Source organism: Bubalus kerabau, chromosome 1, assembly GCF_029407905.1.
Source record: "Bubalus kerabau isolate K-KA32 ecotype Philippines breed swamp buffalo chromosome 1, PCC_UOA_SB_1v2, whole genome shotgun sequence".
Taxonomy (NCBI): domain Eukaryota; kingdom Metazoa; phylum Chordata; class Mammalia; order Artiodactyla; family Bovidae; genus Bubalus; species Bubalus kerabau.
In genome coordinates, this window is record NC_073624.1 from 170,857,483 (window position 1) to 170,871,675 (window position 14,193).

General features: G+C 49.6%; 1 protein-coding gene and 1 long non-coding RNA gene across 6 annotated transcripts in view; one reads left to right on the forward strand and one right to left on the reverse strand.

Annotated features, from left to right (window-relative positions):
• Window positions 1–1,115: 1,115 nt before the first annotated feature.
• LOC129622444 (uncharacterized) lies at window positions 1,116–8,241 on the reverse strand. Its single transcript, XR_008699985.1, has 2 exons — window positions 8,075–8,241; window positions 1,116–2,203 (listed from the first exon to the last, which is right to left on the reverse strand). It is a non-coding gene; the product is annotated as an uncharacterized LOC129622444 (long non-coding RNA).
• A 69-nt stretch (window positions 8,242–8,310) lies between these two features.
• TBC1D9B (TBC1 domain family member 9B) overlaps window positions 8,311–14,193 on the forward strand; it is a 39,204-nt gene continuing 33,321 nt past the window's right edge. For 4 of the 5 annotated variants that reach the window (XM_055539118.1, XM_055539127.1, XM_055539131.1 and 1 more), the window contains exons 1-2: window positions 8,311–8,510; window positions 12,161–12,271. In XM_055539118.1, the coding sequence (XP_055395093.1) occupies window positions 8,393–8,510; window positions 12,161–12,271 (229 nt within the window). In that variant the 5' untranslated portion in view covers window positions 8,311–8,392. The remainder of the gene's footprint in view (window positions 8,511–12,160; window positions 12,272–14,193) is intronic. The other variant, XM_055539126.1, reaches the window with a different exon arrangement.

A 14,193-nucleotide genomic window follows, 5' to 3' on the forward strand; every position in this document is an offset into this window, starting at 1 on the left:
ATGCAGGCCAAGGGGCTGAGACCAGCAAGGCCTTGGGTTCACCTCCTGGGAAGGGAGAGCTTTGCTGTGGGGAGGGCCCACATCTCAGCTTTGCAAAGAGGAGGAGCTGGGAGGGGGCGGGGTGAGCCGGGTAGGCCTGCGGTGCCTGGGTGCTGGCATCTGGCTGAGAGTGGGGGAGGAGGGAGTCCTCAGATTGAATCGGAAGCCTAGCGCTGGTCTCAGTGACCCAGGGGGTTGGTGGGACACAGGGGGAGAGAGACATGGGGACAGCTTAGATCTGAGGGCTGGCAGGACCTCTAGGGGAGGCACAGAGATACAGCCCTGGACCTCAGGCAGAGGTGTGGGGAGGCAAGGGTGGTCAGGGTGTGGCTCCACTGGGCATCAGAATACTGGGAAGCTGTGTTAAATGGACATTACCTAGAGCTGCCAAAGTAGGCACCATGTCAGCCAGTCCTCGCGTGCCCCAAATCTCTCCCTCCCCTCCTTCCCACACACACTCACTTGGGTTAGAGTCTCCTAAAGTGGGTACAGACAGGCCTGGGGGTTCTAAGCTAAGCTCAGACAATGATGGAAGCCAGAATAGGGCGAAAATTGCCCACTGATTTGAGAACCAGGACAATGACATTTGAGGACAGAAGGGGCTACAGACAGCAACTGACTTAGAAAAAACCACTGAGCAGAACTTCCCTATTCAAGAAAAGCGGTAAGAAGAGAAAAGTGGCAGTCACTTCACTGCTGCGCCAGGAGAAGCCTCACTAATGCCCAGAGATGGGGTTTGGGGTTATTAAACTCAGAATTCACTCCCAACTCCATATATGGGGCAACTGCTATGACATCCACAGCTTGAAATAAGCGTCTTCCCCGTTAAAGACAGTTGTTAAAAGTGAGATGCGTTGACTTTTGCCTTTTCTTTTGGCCTTGTTGGTAAAGCACTCCAAAGTCCATTTGGAAAAGGATGAAATGAATGTCATGTTCATGGAACATCCATGGATGTGGTTAAGATTCTTTCAGCAGGACTGGAGCACGCCTTAAAGATTTTAAGTTTTGTTACAGAGAAAATTCAGGGAAAAAGGCTACAGAGGTAAGGTGCCTGTGTTTCCTTCATGAAATTGTGCTTTTTTTTTTTTTTTTTTTTTACTGTCCTACATAGCAGCGGGAAAAACAAAGCATGCCGGTTCCCACAACCAGAGGAGGAGGGTTTCTCCCACAAGAGGCCATGTCCCCAGCTGGCCAGCCCCTATCACTCCTCTGGGAGTCAAGTCAGGAAGTTTGCCCTCTTTCTTAGGGGTGCCCTGAAAGATCCCCAAAGGCTGAACCTTGGAGAAGAGTCCAGTGGGTCTCCAGTGGACATGGGGTAAAAGCAGTCCCTGAATTCTCCAGAGCTGCATCCCGCTAGCCTTCAGTGATCACAGAGGAGAGGCGATGCTGTTGGTCTCGAGTGCTAAAAGAACAACATATTTGCCCAAGACTTGACTCTCATGGTCCCACAAGGCCCTGGGAGGCTCCCGGTTCATAACTTGGAACTTAACTGGGGTTTTGCCTCTTGCAGTTCACAATAGCTCAAGCCATTTTTTTCTTCACTTTGACTTGCTGGAGAGAAAGATACTTTGTGACAAACAGAAAACAAAGAGACTCTGAACTTCACGCAGACTTGAGTATCAATGTTTCAGAAGGATTCCGTGCTGCTGGAATCACTCAGGCCTCTGTCCCAGGTCTCCTAGTTCCTCCCACTGGATCACGCACATGCATGTCCACAAAAAAACAGAGGTCTGAGGTGACACAGACCCGGCTCAGCAGCCTGAAAGGAGTAACTTTCTCAGAAACGGCAGGCTCAGCGGCAGCAGCCAGGGCATGCCTACTCAGGCCGACGGTGACGTCCAGCTCAGCTGTAAGCACCTTTACAAACCGCACCCCTTCTTCTTCTGTGGAAGGGCCAAGAGATGGAGGACGTCATTAGCACCCTTTTAGCAGCTGCAGTGGGGTCTTGATCCGCTGGGACACAGCTTCTAGGGTCACCCACTCATTTAATGCTGGCCCGAAATGGCTCACTTCTCACCAGTCCGCTATAGTCCACTTGGGCAGGACTGTGTGCAGGCAAGAGGCGTGCTGGTCATCTGGGAAGTCTGACTAGCTTTCATCAGCTCCTTACCCCTCAGGTGATAATCACTCTCTCCAGCTCTTAGCAACTTAGAGCTATCAGCATCTGTGGAGAGTTACAGATGATTGTTCTGAGCTATTTTTTACAAATTTAACCCAACACAAAGTGAATTCTAATTTGCTGTAGGAATTATCCTTCATCCATAATTATGTCCAGGTATATTTACACTTGGAGAAGAAAATGGCAACCCATTCTAGTATTCCTGCCTGGACAATTCAATGAACAGAGGAGCCTGGCAGGCTACAGCCCATGAGGTAGCACAGACTTGGACATGACTGAGCATGCACACACATACACACATCTACACTATGTGATATTAAAGGCATTTTCTAGTGACTGGGCAGTACTGAGCCAAGATGTTTGTGGAAACAGAAGAGGTGGAGTAGGTAGGCCATCACGTCTCAGGCCATTTCTTTCCCAGCTGAGCAAGCTGTTCCTAAGCAGAAAGACTCACTGCCTACTGCCTACCAGCATGCCACAGGACCAGGCCAGTGGGTGTGACCAGTGCCAGAGTCCCACCTCCTCTGCTAGGTACCCAGCCTGAGATGACACATGCCATCCTAGAGAGAAGTGAGAGGGTATCATGTCCATTCATTCCCTGGCAGCCCAGGCCTGTCTTGCTGACCCAGTTGGAGGAGCGGCACCCTTGGCCCAATCTTAGGGCCAGAAGCTGGTGTCTTGGGCTGAGAATGGAAAGCAGGGTCCACTTCTGAGTGGCAGTGACTCTAGCTAAGGAAACTTGACCCAGTGATTATAAAAACAGGAAAAGACTCCAAGCTAGGAAATGCTATTTGGAATATGGGGAACCCCATCATCTAATAGAACAATCCTGTTCCTAAACAAGAGGAGATGTTGGTCCAAGTCCTAGGCCACATAGGTCACAATTGTTTTTTTTTACCTTCAGTAGCTTTTATACTCATGTTCAAGTTAGCACTTTCATATTTCGGCCATTCAAAGAGCTCAGCGCCTCTTCCTCTGAGTTTCTGCAAACTATGCACAACATCTCAGAGGGTGGCATACAAAACTATTTTTCTAACTATAGCACAGGTAGTTTGGGGTGGGGGAGGCTTGGGATATACCTACATGTAGCCAACGACTTATTTTCCCACCTTGAGGGATGAAAGGGAGACTGTATACCTGAGTTTAATTCGCCATTGGATCTCTTGTACCAGAAAAAAACACATATCAAATATCCAAGAAGTAAAATTGATCATTAGCTTAATCTGGGGACTCACTATAAGGAAGGGTCACTTTGACTAGAACACAGATACCTACAAATACAATGTGAGCTGATTTCTTGGCAACCTTTAAAATGTTCTGGGCAGCACAACTTCTAGGTCCGTACAGTTGATGTAAGTATAATTAAGTAGTGAAATTGTATGGTATATACCTATATGCCAATAGTGTATACCTGTATGTGCAGGATTTGCTAATATAACCATTTCAATAAAAACTTATTGAAAAAGATGCATTGGCCGCATGGAGTGCTGTTGGTGGAAACCTGTATCAGTGAGGACTCTCTTGGTTGCAAATGACTGAAACCCCAACCCAAACTGGCATAAGTAAAAAAAATAGTATGGTGTTTCCCAAACGCTAAGTCAAAAAAAGTGTAGTGTCTCCCAAAAGCTAAAATGCCATGAGTATGCATATATCACTTATGGAATGTTTTGGCCCTCAAATACTGAAACCAGGACACATCTGCTAGTTATAGCCTCGTTCGCACAAGAGCTGGTCTGCCTCCCCAGGAGACCAGAATGGTATCTCCTTGACCCTGATTGGCTTGGTTGGAAGCACATGGCCATCACCAAACGAGCCACTGTGGTCACAGAGGTAAAATGTGCCATTAGCCAAGGCCAGCATTGGCTCTTCTTTGGCAGCCACGAGTGCATTCAGCTTCACCTGAAAGGAGCTGAGAGTTGAAAGACGTGGTTGCCACAGCAAAATAATGATGCTATACAGGAAGAAATGGATGTTGCGGCAAAACCAGCAAATGTCCAATACATGTAGAAAAGAGTTGGAACCGGGAAGGTGTGGACATTAATACTACTTCCGCACTTATTAGTATGAAATTGGCAAATCACCTGTCTGGATTTCAGTTTTATCTCTTTAATACTGACCTCAAAATACCTATCTTCTAGGGTAAATGAGGGGAGAAGGCAATGGTACCCCACTCCAGTACTGTTTCCCGGAAAATCCCACGGATGGAGGAGCCTCGTGGGCTGCAGTCCATGGGGTCACTAAGAGTCAGACACGACTGAGTGACTTCACTTTCACTTTCCACTTTCATGCATTGGAGAAGGAAATGGCAACCCACTCCAGTGTTCTTGCCTGGAGAATCCCATGGACAGAGAAGCCTGGTGGGCTGCAGTCCATGGGGTCGCACAGAGTCGGACACGACTGAAGTGACTTGGCAGGCAGCAGGGTAAATGAGTGGGGATTGGATTTAAAATAATGAAAGAAGTAGGCTTAAGATCATATATCCAGTTACAGCTCAACAATTAAAACAATGTTATATTAAAATGGACAAAGACTGAATAGACATTTCTCTAAAGAAGATATACAAATGACCATCAAGTACATGAAAAGATGCTCTCTCACCATATCTCACTGTGCGCACTGTTGCTGAACCCATGGTAGGCAAGGCACGAACTAAGAGGCTGAAAGAAAGTGCGGGGAGCTGTAGGAACGGCAGATGCGTTTATTCTCTCCTGGCTGGCGCAGCAGCCGTAGTAGCAGACAGGGCATGACATGACCGCACACCACCACAAGGGCTTTCCAGCTGGAGCTTATACGTGCTTACAGAACAAAAGTAGCCTATGGCCAAGCGAGTACCTTGTGACACGCCTGCACAGTGCCTTAAATGACTCAGCTGTTACACAATAATTATTATTACAAAATGTGGGGCAAGAGTGAGAGAGCCAGGCTGAGAGAACCTGACCACAGCCATCTTGGCTAATTTGCTCTTTCCCTATGCTTAATATCATAAACCACTAGGGAAATGCAAGTCCAAACCACATGAGATATTACTTTATATCTACTTGGTGGCTATAATAAAAAACATAGTAACAAGTGTTGACTAGATATGGAGAAACTACAACCCTCACACATTACTGGTGGGAATGTGAAATGGTGCAACTGCTTTGGAGAACAGTTTACAGTTCCTCAAACACATAGCTTTATCATATGGTCCAACAATTCTACTCTTCTGGGTCTACCCAAGAGAACTGAAAACATGTTCACCCAGAAACTTGCACACAGATGTTCATAACCGTGTTATCCATAACAGCCAAAAAGGGGAAATAACCCACATGTCCATCAACGGGTACATGGCTAAATAAAATGTGGTATATATAAGTAATGGAATATTATTCAGCCATAAAAAAGAATGCTAAAACACAGATGAACATTGACTCCGTTACAGTAAGTGAAAGAGGCAAAACACAAAAGGCTGTATGAACCGTATGACTTCCTTTATATGTGTCTTCCCGCTCATACTGGTCACTGAACCCAGGGTAGATCAGGCGCGACAGGGGAAGCTGGAAGAAGACTCGAGGAGCCGCGGGGACTGCAGGCGTGTTTATTCTCTCCGGGCATCGGCAGCCGGGAGTCTTCAAAGACTACTGATAAACTACGACAGACAAAAGCGGCCTACGGCCAAGGAGGCGTGCAGGCCCAGTGCTACCAAGGTCAGCATCATCGTTGTTTACAGAACATAAGGTATGAGGCTGTGACGGTCACAGGCTGTGTTGTCAGTCACCCTCTCCAAAATATGAAAAGTCCAGAATAAGCAAAATTATAAGGATACAGATAGACTGATTTCTGGGGGTGGGGGGTGGAAGGGGTTGGGGTATAAGGAATGATTGCCAAGAGCTAAGAGGTTTCTTTTTGAAATGATGAAAATATCCCGGAATTCTGCTGCTACCTCCCAGCCTAGCGTGCTGTGCTCTCTGCCTGTTCCCATCAGGGCTTTGCCTTCCTCCTGGCGTCAGATTCCCTCCTTCACAGACAGTGTTTACAGTCACACAACTTTGGGAATATACTAATCCCTGTCTTGTGAATTTCACAGCAGTGAGGTTTATGGGAATGTGAATTCCATCTTTGAAATTAAGGGAGGAAAATGAAGTAGGCTTAGCACATTCTAAGTGCTCAATAATTTTTTTTTTCCTTCTCATAAAGACTAGTTCTCCAAAGGTGGTCTCCAGATTAGCAGCATCAGTATCACCTAGGAGCTTATGAGAAATGCAAATACTCTGAGGTGGGGCCCAGCAATCTGCTTTAACGAGCCCTCCAGGTGATACTGGCGCACACTCAAGCAGCTGCACCATTGCACCTTCCCACCAGTAATGTGTGAGGAATGAAGGCACAAAATAACCCTTTACCTCCCTCAGGGGGTTAACAACTACAGTTGACCCTGGAACAACACAAGTTAAGGGCACCTACCCTTTGAGAAGTTGAAAAATCTGAGCCTAACTTAATGGCTCTCTGAATCCAAGGTTCCCCTCTATCTACACTTTTGCATCTGAGGATTCATGCAACCACCAATCATGCAGTACTGGTAGTGTTTAAATATTTTTTTAAAAATGAGAATATAAGTGGACCAGTGCAGGTCAAACCCTAGTTGTTCAAAGGTCAACTGTACTACCAAATTCTTAAGGGTAGATTACTTTCCAGAAAGTACAACACAGATCAGTTTAAGCTTCCAAGGTCTTAAAACAGGCCTCTGCATTCTGGAAGTTGGTTCAGATTCTCAAGCAATATTTCAGAAGACTTAATCACTCTGGCTGTTAACCATAAAACTACCTATTCATACCTATATCTATTCATATTAATATTAGATTCTTAAATGCCAGTGATAGACACCCAATTCAAAACCACCTTAAGCCTCTATGAATGATTCTAAAGTGCCCCCCTTCCCTCTGGCTTCCTGCAGGACTCTGGCAGCCTAGTCCAGCAGATACTGCATCCCGTTTAGCCCTGGTGGCTCAGCAATAAAGGGATCTTGCAAGCAGATTCTGCGGGTCTCCTGCCTTGAAGGCAGGAGAATCTGCCTGCAAGTCAGAAGACCCCAGTTGGATTCCTGGGTCAGGAAGATCCACTGGAGAAGGGATAGGCTACCCACTCCAGTATTCTTGGGCTTCCCTTGTGGCTGAGCTGGTAAAGAATCCGCCCACAATGCAAGTAGACCTGGGTTGGGCAGATTCCCCTGGAGAAGGGAAAGGCTACCCACTACAGTATTCTGGCCTGGAGAATTCCAGGGACTATATATAGTTCATGGGGTAGCAAAGAGTTGGACAGGACTGAGCGACTTTCACTTTCCAGTATCCCTGCCTGGAAAATCCCATGGACAGAGGAGCCTGGAAGGCTACTCTCCGTGGGGTCGCAAGAGTCGGACGTGACTTAGGGACCAAACAACAAATCTCGATTCATGCCTATTGCCCCAGGCGACATTAACACTTCCCTCTTTTACTCAAAAGGGTCTTGTGGACTCTGAAGCCGTCCACCCCTACAGGCAAGCACTGGGAGAGCAGGGATCCACGTGCCCAGCCTCCCTCTGCTGCTTACCCAAGCTCGTGCACAAGCCTCCGGGGCCCCAGGCCAGGTGCTGCCCCCGACCCCAGGCCCACCCAGCCTCAGTGACCCCATCCATCAAGTGAGGGGACTGCACTGGTTTCTGAGGACCCCGCCGGCTTCCTAACAACCCGTGCTGGACTCCTTGAGATTCCCTTCGTCTTAGGCCCAAGTGTCAAAATGAGTTACCACAACAGACTAACACTTTTCCAGCCACCCTTTCCAAATGTTAACAGGCACTGGTTTGCTCTGAACAGTCAGCTAAAAATGTATTTCCAGAGGCTATTCCTTTACATTTTCCCTGCAAACCCTGGACAGGTTTTTACAAAACGCCAGGCGCCCTGATACCTGTGAACTCAACCATTCCGGCCACAGGCCATTGGCCCCGGGACTGAACCGCTCCTCGATGAGCCGGCCGCGCGAAGGCCTGTGGCTAGAAGGCCAAGAGGGAAGCGGAGAAGGCTGGGCTAATCCGGCCTGCGAGCGGAGGCCGGGGCCGGTGGGCGGGGAGAGCGGAACGCGCTGCGAGTCCCGAGGCCCCGCTGTCCCGGCGGCCGCCAGGGGGCGCCGCCGGCCGCGCGCCCCGCCCCGCCCGGTCGGCTCAGCGAGGCGACGGTGGCGGCGCTTCCGCCCGGCCCGCGTCGGCCGGGTGAGCGCGGCGCCGCGATGTGGCTGGGCCCGGAGGAGGTGCTGGTGGCCAACGCGCTGTGGGTGACGGAGCGCGCCAACCCCTTCTTCGTGCTGCAGCGGCGCCGCGGCCACGGCAAGGGCGGCGGCCTCACGGGTGAGAGGCGCGCGGTGGCCGGGCCTGTGGGCGCCGCCGCGGGGCGGGCGAGGAAGGAGCGCCGGGAAGCGAGGGCCGGCCGGCCAGCGCCGGACAGGCCGGGCCGCGGAGCGTCGCTGCGGACGCGCACGTCGGCGCGCGGCGGGGCAGGGAGGCGTGGGGCCGGGACGGGAGAGGGGCGGGAGGCCCGAAAGCTGGCCGCGGGCGGCCCGAAAGCTGGCCGCGGGCGGGCGGGCGGGCGATGGGGGCCGGCCGGGGTGGCGCCAGGTAGGGACGGGGCTGGGGCCCCGAGGAAGACATCTGCGCTCGCGTCAGGGGGGCGGCCGGGGAGCCTGCGGTCAAGCGGGGAGGCCAGAAGAAGGCTGGCGGCGGCCCCTTCCGGATTCGGTGCCCGGGACCTTCCCGGGGCTCAGCGGAGGCTTGTGCAGCTTCCCGGAACGGATCTCACGGCTGAGAGTTCGCGGGATCTCCTGGGCCTCTGCTTCCCCCAGGCCTCCCAGGAGGGGCCGAGGGACACAAGCATTCCTTTCCTTCTCCTCCTTCTTTCCCCGCTCACCGAACAATTGCCTTTTTAGTGAGATCAGAGTTCCTCCCAGCTGCTGCCTGACTCAGCTTCCATCTCTCCAGCTTCTCCTCATCCGTCTTTCCCTCTTCTTGGTACATTGGACCTGCAGAACGAGGCTTAGTTGGATCACCGATATATGTGTTCTGATGACCTAGGCAGGGTGCCTCTTTGCCCATCTGGGCACTACACAGGACTGCATCTCCTGGGGTGTGTGGCATTTGGGTTCCCGGGGATGTCTCCTGGGCACTCCTTCTACAGGTGTTGTCCAAAGTCCAGGCACTGCCAAAGCAGACTTGGATCAGTCTTAGGCCAGACCAGTGCCCGTGCTCCTCTGGCGGCTCATTGTTGCCATTTAGGACCTCGGACCCAGTGTTGCCGGGTCTTCTAATTATCAAGAGAATTTTCTGTGAAACGTCCTAATGTTAAATATTAGAAGCTAATATAGCCCTGTCAGGTGCAGACAGAGGCTTTCCATGGGAGAACGCTTCCTTCAGCCTCTCCTGGGCCACCTCCTGATGTGGAAGTTTGTGGGGTTACCAGGAATACTGTTGTCTTCAGTGCCTTGAGCCCCCTCCCAGAGGCCTCTGGAATCGCAGGAGCCAGTTCCAGACCTGCGTCCTGGACTAGACTGTCCAGTGGAGGTTAGACAGCAGCCCCTCTGCAGAGACTGACTGGCGGTCCACCTCGAAGCCTATGTAGAAATTAAATGCTTGGGTGCCCAGTACCTTCAGGTATATCAGCATACCCATATTTCAGTCTCAGTGCTTGCTCTGTGCTCTGCATTTCCACAGGTCACCTCAGTGCATGGCTGGGTCCCTCTGTGCTCTGCCTTCCTGTGCAGAGAAGGCTCTTTCTACCACACTCATCTCTTCATGTCCCCCAAAGCAGACTCTCCAGTTCCCCCTGGGAACCATGCCTTGAACTCTCTGCCTTAGCTATGTTTAGTCAGTTCTGGCATGGCCTTTGCTGTGGCCTTCTCTGTGCCATGATGGACATTATGGTTTCCTGAACACACTCTTCTTGCAGGAGGGACAGTTCACAATGTGGTTTTATTCGATCTGTCTTTTAAAGACAGATGCCAGCCTAGATTCTTCGTTGACGACTGTGATGACATGGGCTGCCACTAAAAAGCTTTCCAGTCTTGCAATATGGATATGCCAACGATACAGGAATTAAAATTTCTGAGACCAGAAGAGAAACCTCAACATGAACAGTTAAAACAAGTTTATTCCGAACACTGAAAAGGCTTGAATATGCCCCTTTAACTGCAATTTACAGGGGCATTTTAGAACATTTCAGTAAAATAAACATTACAGACTCCTGACTTGGATGTATGTGAAAATTACCTTCTTTTGTAACTGATTATTTTGTTAGACTGGAGGGTGAAAAAGCAGATTAAAATGGAATATGAAACAAGTGTTAAAGTCAAGCAATAAAATCAATAGTAATTATTCTGGTATCAATAGGAAAATGATAACAAAATATTTTCATATCATACCAAAAGCAGCATTTTATTAAAAGGAAAAAATAGGGACTTCCTTGGTAGTTCAGAGGTTAAGAATTCACCTGCTGGGGTTTCCCTGGTGACTCAGTGGTAAAGAATCTGCCTGCCAATGCAGGGGATACAGGTTTAATCCCTGACCCGGGACGATCCCACATGCTACAGAGCCTGTGCTCTGGAGCCTGCAGGTCGCAGCTCCTGAGCCTGAGTCATAACTGCTGAAGCCCATGCGCCCTAGAGCCTGTGCTCTGTACCAGGAGAAGCCACTGCAGCAAAAAGTCGTTGCACCACGACTGGAGAGCAGCCCCCACTCACCACAGCTAGAGAAAAGCCCCAGCAACAAAGGCCCAGCACAGCCAAAAAGAAAGAAAATTAGTTTTTAAAAAAGGAAAACTATAGGTCCAATATTCCTTATGAGCAACAAAAAAGAATCAGCCTGCAAATGCAGGGGACACATGTTCTATTCCCCCCTGCTCCAGGAAGAGTCCATGGAGCAACTGAGTCCATACTCTAGAGCCCATGCTCTGCAATGGGAGAAATCGCCACACTGAGAAGCAGCTAGAGAGTAGCCCACACAGAGCAATGAAGACCCAGCGCAGCCAAAAATAAAAAATAAATAAGCAAACCTCAAATATGAACAATGGACAGGCTTTTATTTAGCTGAATCATTCAATTAATGAAGAGGAATAAATCAAATAGTTGCAAAATGTAAACATTTCCTCTGATTTATTGGGGAAATAGTGATGTTGACAAATGTTGATGACATTGTGATGAGAAGGAAAACCTGAAATGACCTAAAATGCTTCAGAGATGGAAAAAAAAAATGGGACAATTTGGACAATACTAAAAATTTGCCTGTTATTTTCCATCATGACTTTTGAGGCTACATTATCTTCCTGTTGTTGATGTGGAAAATGATGTTAAATATCATTGTCTTATGAAAAAGACATCAGAGTATACAGCCAGAAATGTCAGAGAGACGTGTCATAAGAAATGTATCTGGCAGTTAATAAATCACATTGTTTTTCTGGATTTTGTGATATTTGTGGTATCGTTTTGTTTAATATTTATTTGTTTGGTTGTGCTGAGTCTTAGTTGCAACATGTGGAGTCTTAGTTGCAACCTGGTCTGGTTTCCTGCCCAGGCCCCGAACCCGGACCCCTGCATTGGGAGCCTAAAGTCTTAGCCACTGGACCACCAGGGAAGTCTTTGTTGTTTTGTTTCGTTGTACTTCCTTCCTCATTCTGACAAATGCTAGTTTTCAAGTCTGATTTTGCATTTTTCTTGAAGAGGGCCTACTGGATTACGTGAGCTTTGAGCCCCGTGAATCAGCCCCTGCCTGCAGGTGTTTCTGAGTCAGGAGGATAAACGGGAATAAGTAGGAGGGGATTTTTTGATAGGGATCAGAAACTGGCTGAAGGCTTTTGAGGAAAGAGAAGTAATTTAATGGACTTAAATGACGTATGATGTTTCACGCTCTGGGCTGGGGCTGTGGGGCAGTGTTCCCCTCGCGGCTGCCTCCAGCCGGGCTCAGCTCCCAGCACAGCCCTCCCTCACCCTCCCCTCTCTCTGCCCTGTTGCCAGGTCTTCTTGTGGGCACCCTGGATGTGGTGCTGGACTCCAGCGCCCGGGTGGCCCCTTACCGCATCCTCCACCAGACCCAGGACTCGCAGGTCTACTGGACAGTGGCGTGTGGTAGGTGCCTTGAATCACCAGGGGTGCTGGGCAGGGCCTGACCCAGAGAGGGAGGGACTCAGCCTACTGAGAATCTGGTGCTGCCTTTTATTCAGACAGCACAGGCCAGGCCAGTATCCACCTTAGGAAGGCAACATGGCTATGCACGGATGCAGGGCAGGTGGAGGTGAGTGTCACGAAGCCCTGTGCCTTTCCAAGGGCTTGGCCTTGGGCAGTGTCCATACTGTTGATCATTTTTCATGTACTACATAATTTTTTAATTCACCTACTCACTAAAAGTTATCTGTAAACCCAAAAATCAATACTTGTGATTGTGGACATCTGTGGAAGTGTGTGTGTGCAGAGCAGTGAAGAATTTGAATCACCAGACACACAGGTTCCCCGCTGATCCACCTCCCTGCCTTCTTGTTTCAGCGGTCAAACCATGAACACATCTCCTTTTAAAAATCTCGCCGTGCTTTTCGTGTTTTTGTGTTACCTGTTGATGATTCTACTGTTTAAAATGGCCCCAAGTATAATGCTAAAGTGCTGCGTGGCGTGTGGTGCTTTTAAGGGCAAGAAGCTGCGACGTGCCTTACGGAGAAAATAGGAGTTAGAGGAGCTTCCTTCAGGCGTGAGTTACAGTGCTCCTGGCTATGAGTTCAGTGCTAGGGTATTAAAAGTATGTATTAAATAAGATGGCTTTAAGCAGAAAGACATAAGACAAAGTAGTATTTGGATCAGTTGATGAAAATGTCGCAACCGGAAGCTCATAGGAACTTAGCCCTGTAGCTCCCCTGGGAGCAGCATTGGCAAATTCAGCGTTCGAGGAAACTCTGTAGAACACAACCACTGTGAATAACGAGAATCGGCTATAGTTGTCCTAAGAGGAAACAGCCACCCTCCTGAGAATCCAGGAGGAAGTCCCCTTTCAGCGGGACCAGCCTGGCTGAGGTCCCTGGGATAGAACAGCAGTCATAGCTGGCTCTCAGATAGCACTTCCTGCCTGCCAGGTATGTGAACCTCCCAACAACTCCAGAAGGGAGAACGTTGGTTTCCCCTATTTTAAAGATGAGGAAACTGCCCAGAGGAGTTAATAAACTTGCCCGAAGTCCCACGGAGCTCTAGATCAGACCCTGAGCACCTGTGTCCACTGTGTCCAATGCTCTCTGTGCTAGCAGCCAGGGTCACTGCTCCCCAGGGTAATGTTTTTCCTTGGAGACCTGAGAAGGCGTGATGAGAGTGTTCACAGCTGGACTGCAGCTATGGGGGCTGGGATTGGGTACAGGGAACCCTGAGTGGGGCACTTGCAGGAGCCAGCGGCTGCCTGTGTGGGGGCGCCCGGGGCAGTTGATGTGTGCCTGGGCCAAGAAAAGGTGCCTCGTGCTGAAATGGGTCCTCTAGATGCTCATCTGCGTCTCAGAATCCTCCTTCTCAGAGAGTGCATGGACAGGGGGCAGTGGCAGTGGGAGCAGCCTCTCTGCAGGAAGAGAGGCGTGCGGTTGCTCCGGGGGCCTGTGGGAAGCCCCCAGGGGAGGGGTGCGCTGCACTGGGGAGCTCCTGCCCCGGCCAGGCCCCTGTGCTCATCTGCCTTTGCCGCTCTGCCTTTGCCCACATGGCTCTTGGGCTCTCCAAAGCCAGACCTCTCCTCACACCTGCCACTGAATCTTGACTCCTTAGCTTGCCATTAAAGGACTTTTCCCCTTTAAATTTTAAGTACTATTTCTGTTTTTCCAGAACTTTTTATGAGTTATCTTTTTGATTCTTAGAGCACCTCAGAGACAGGTACAGTTATTTTCATTTTATAGGATGAAGCTGAGGCTTATCCTCAGCTTAGGTTGAGCATGTAGCCCAGAGCCACCTCACTGGAAAGTGACCAAACCATAATGCTAATCCAGGCTGCTCATGCCCTCAAGGAGTTACTGGTCTGGCGGGAGAGCTAC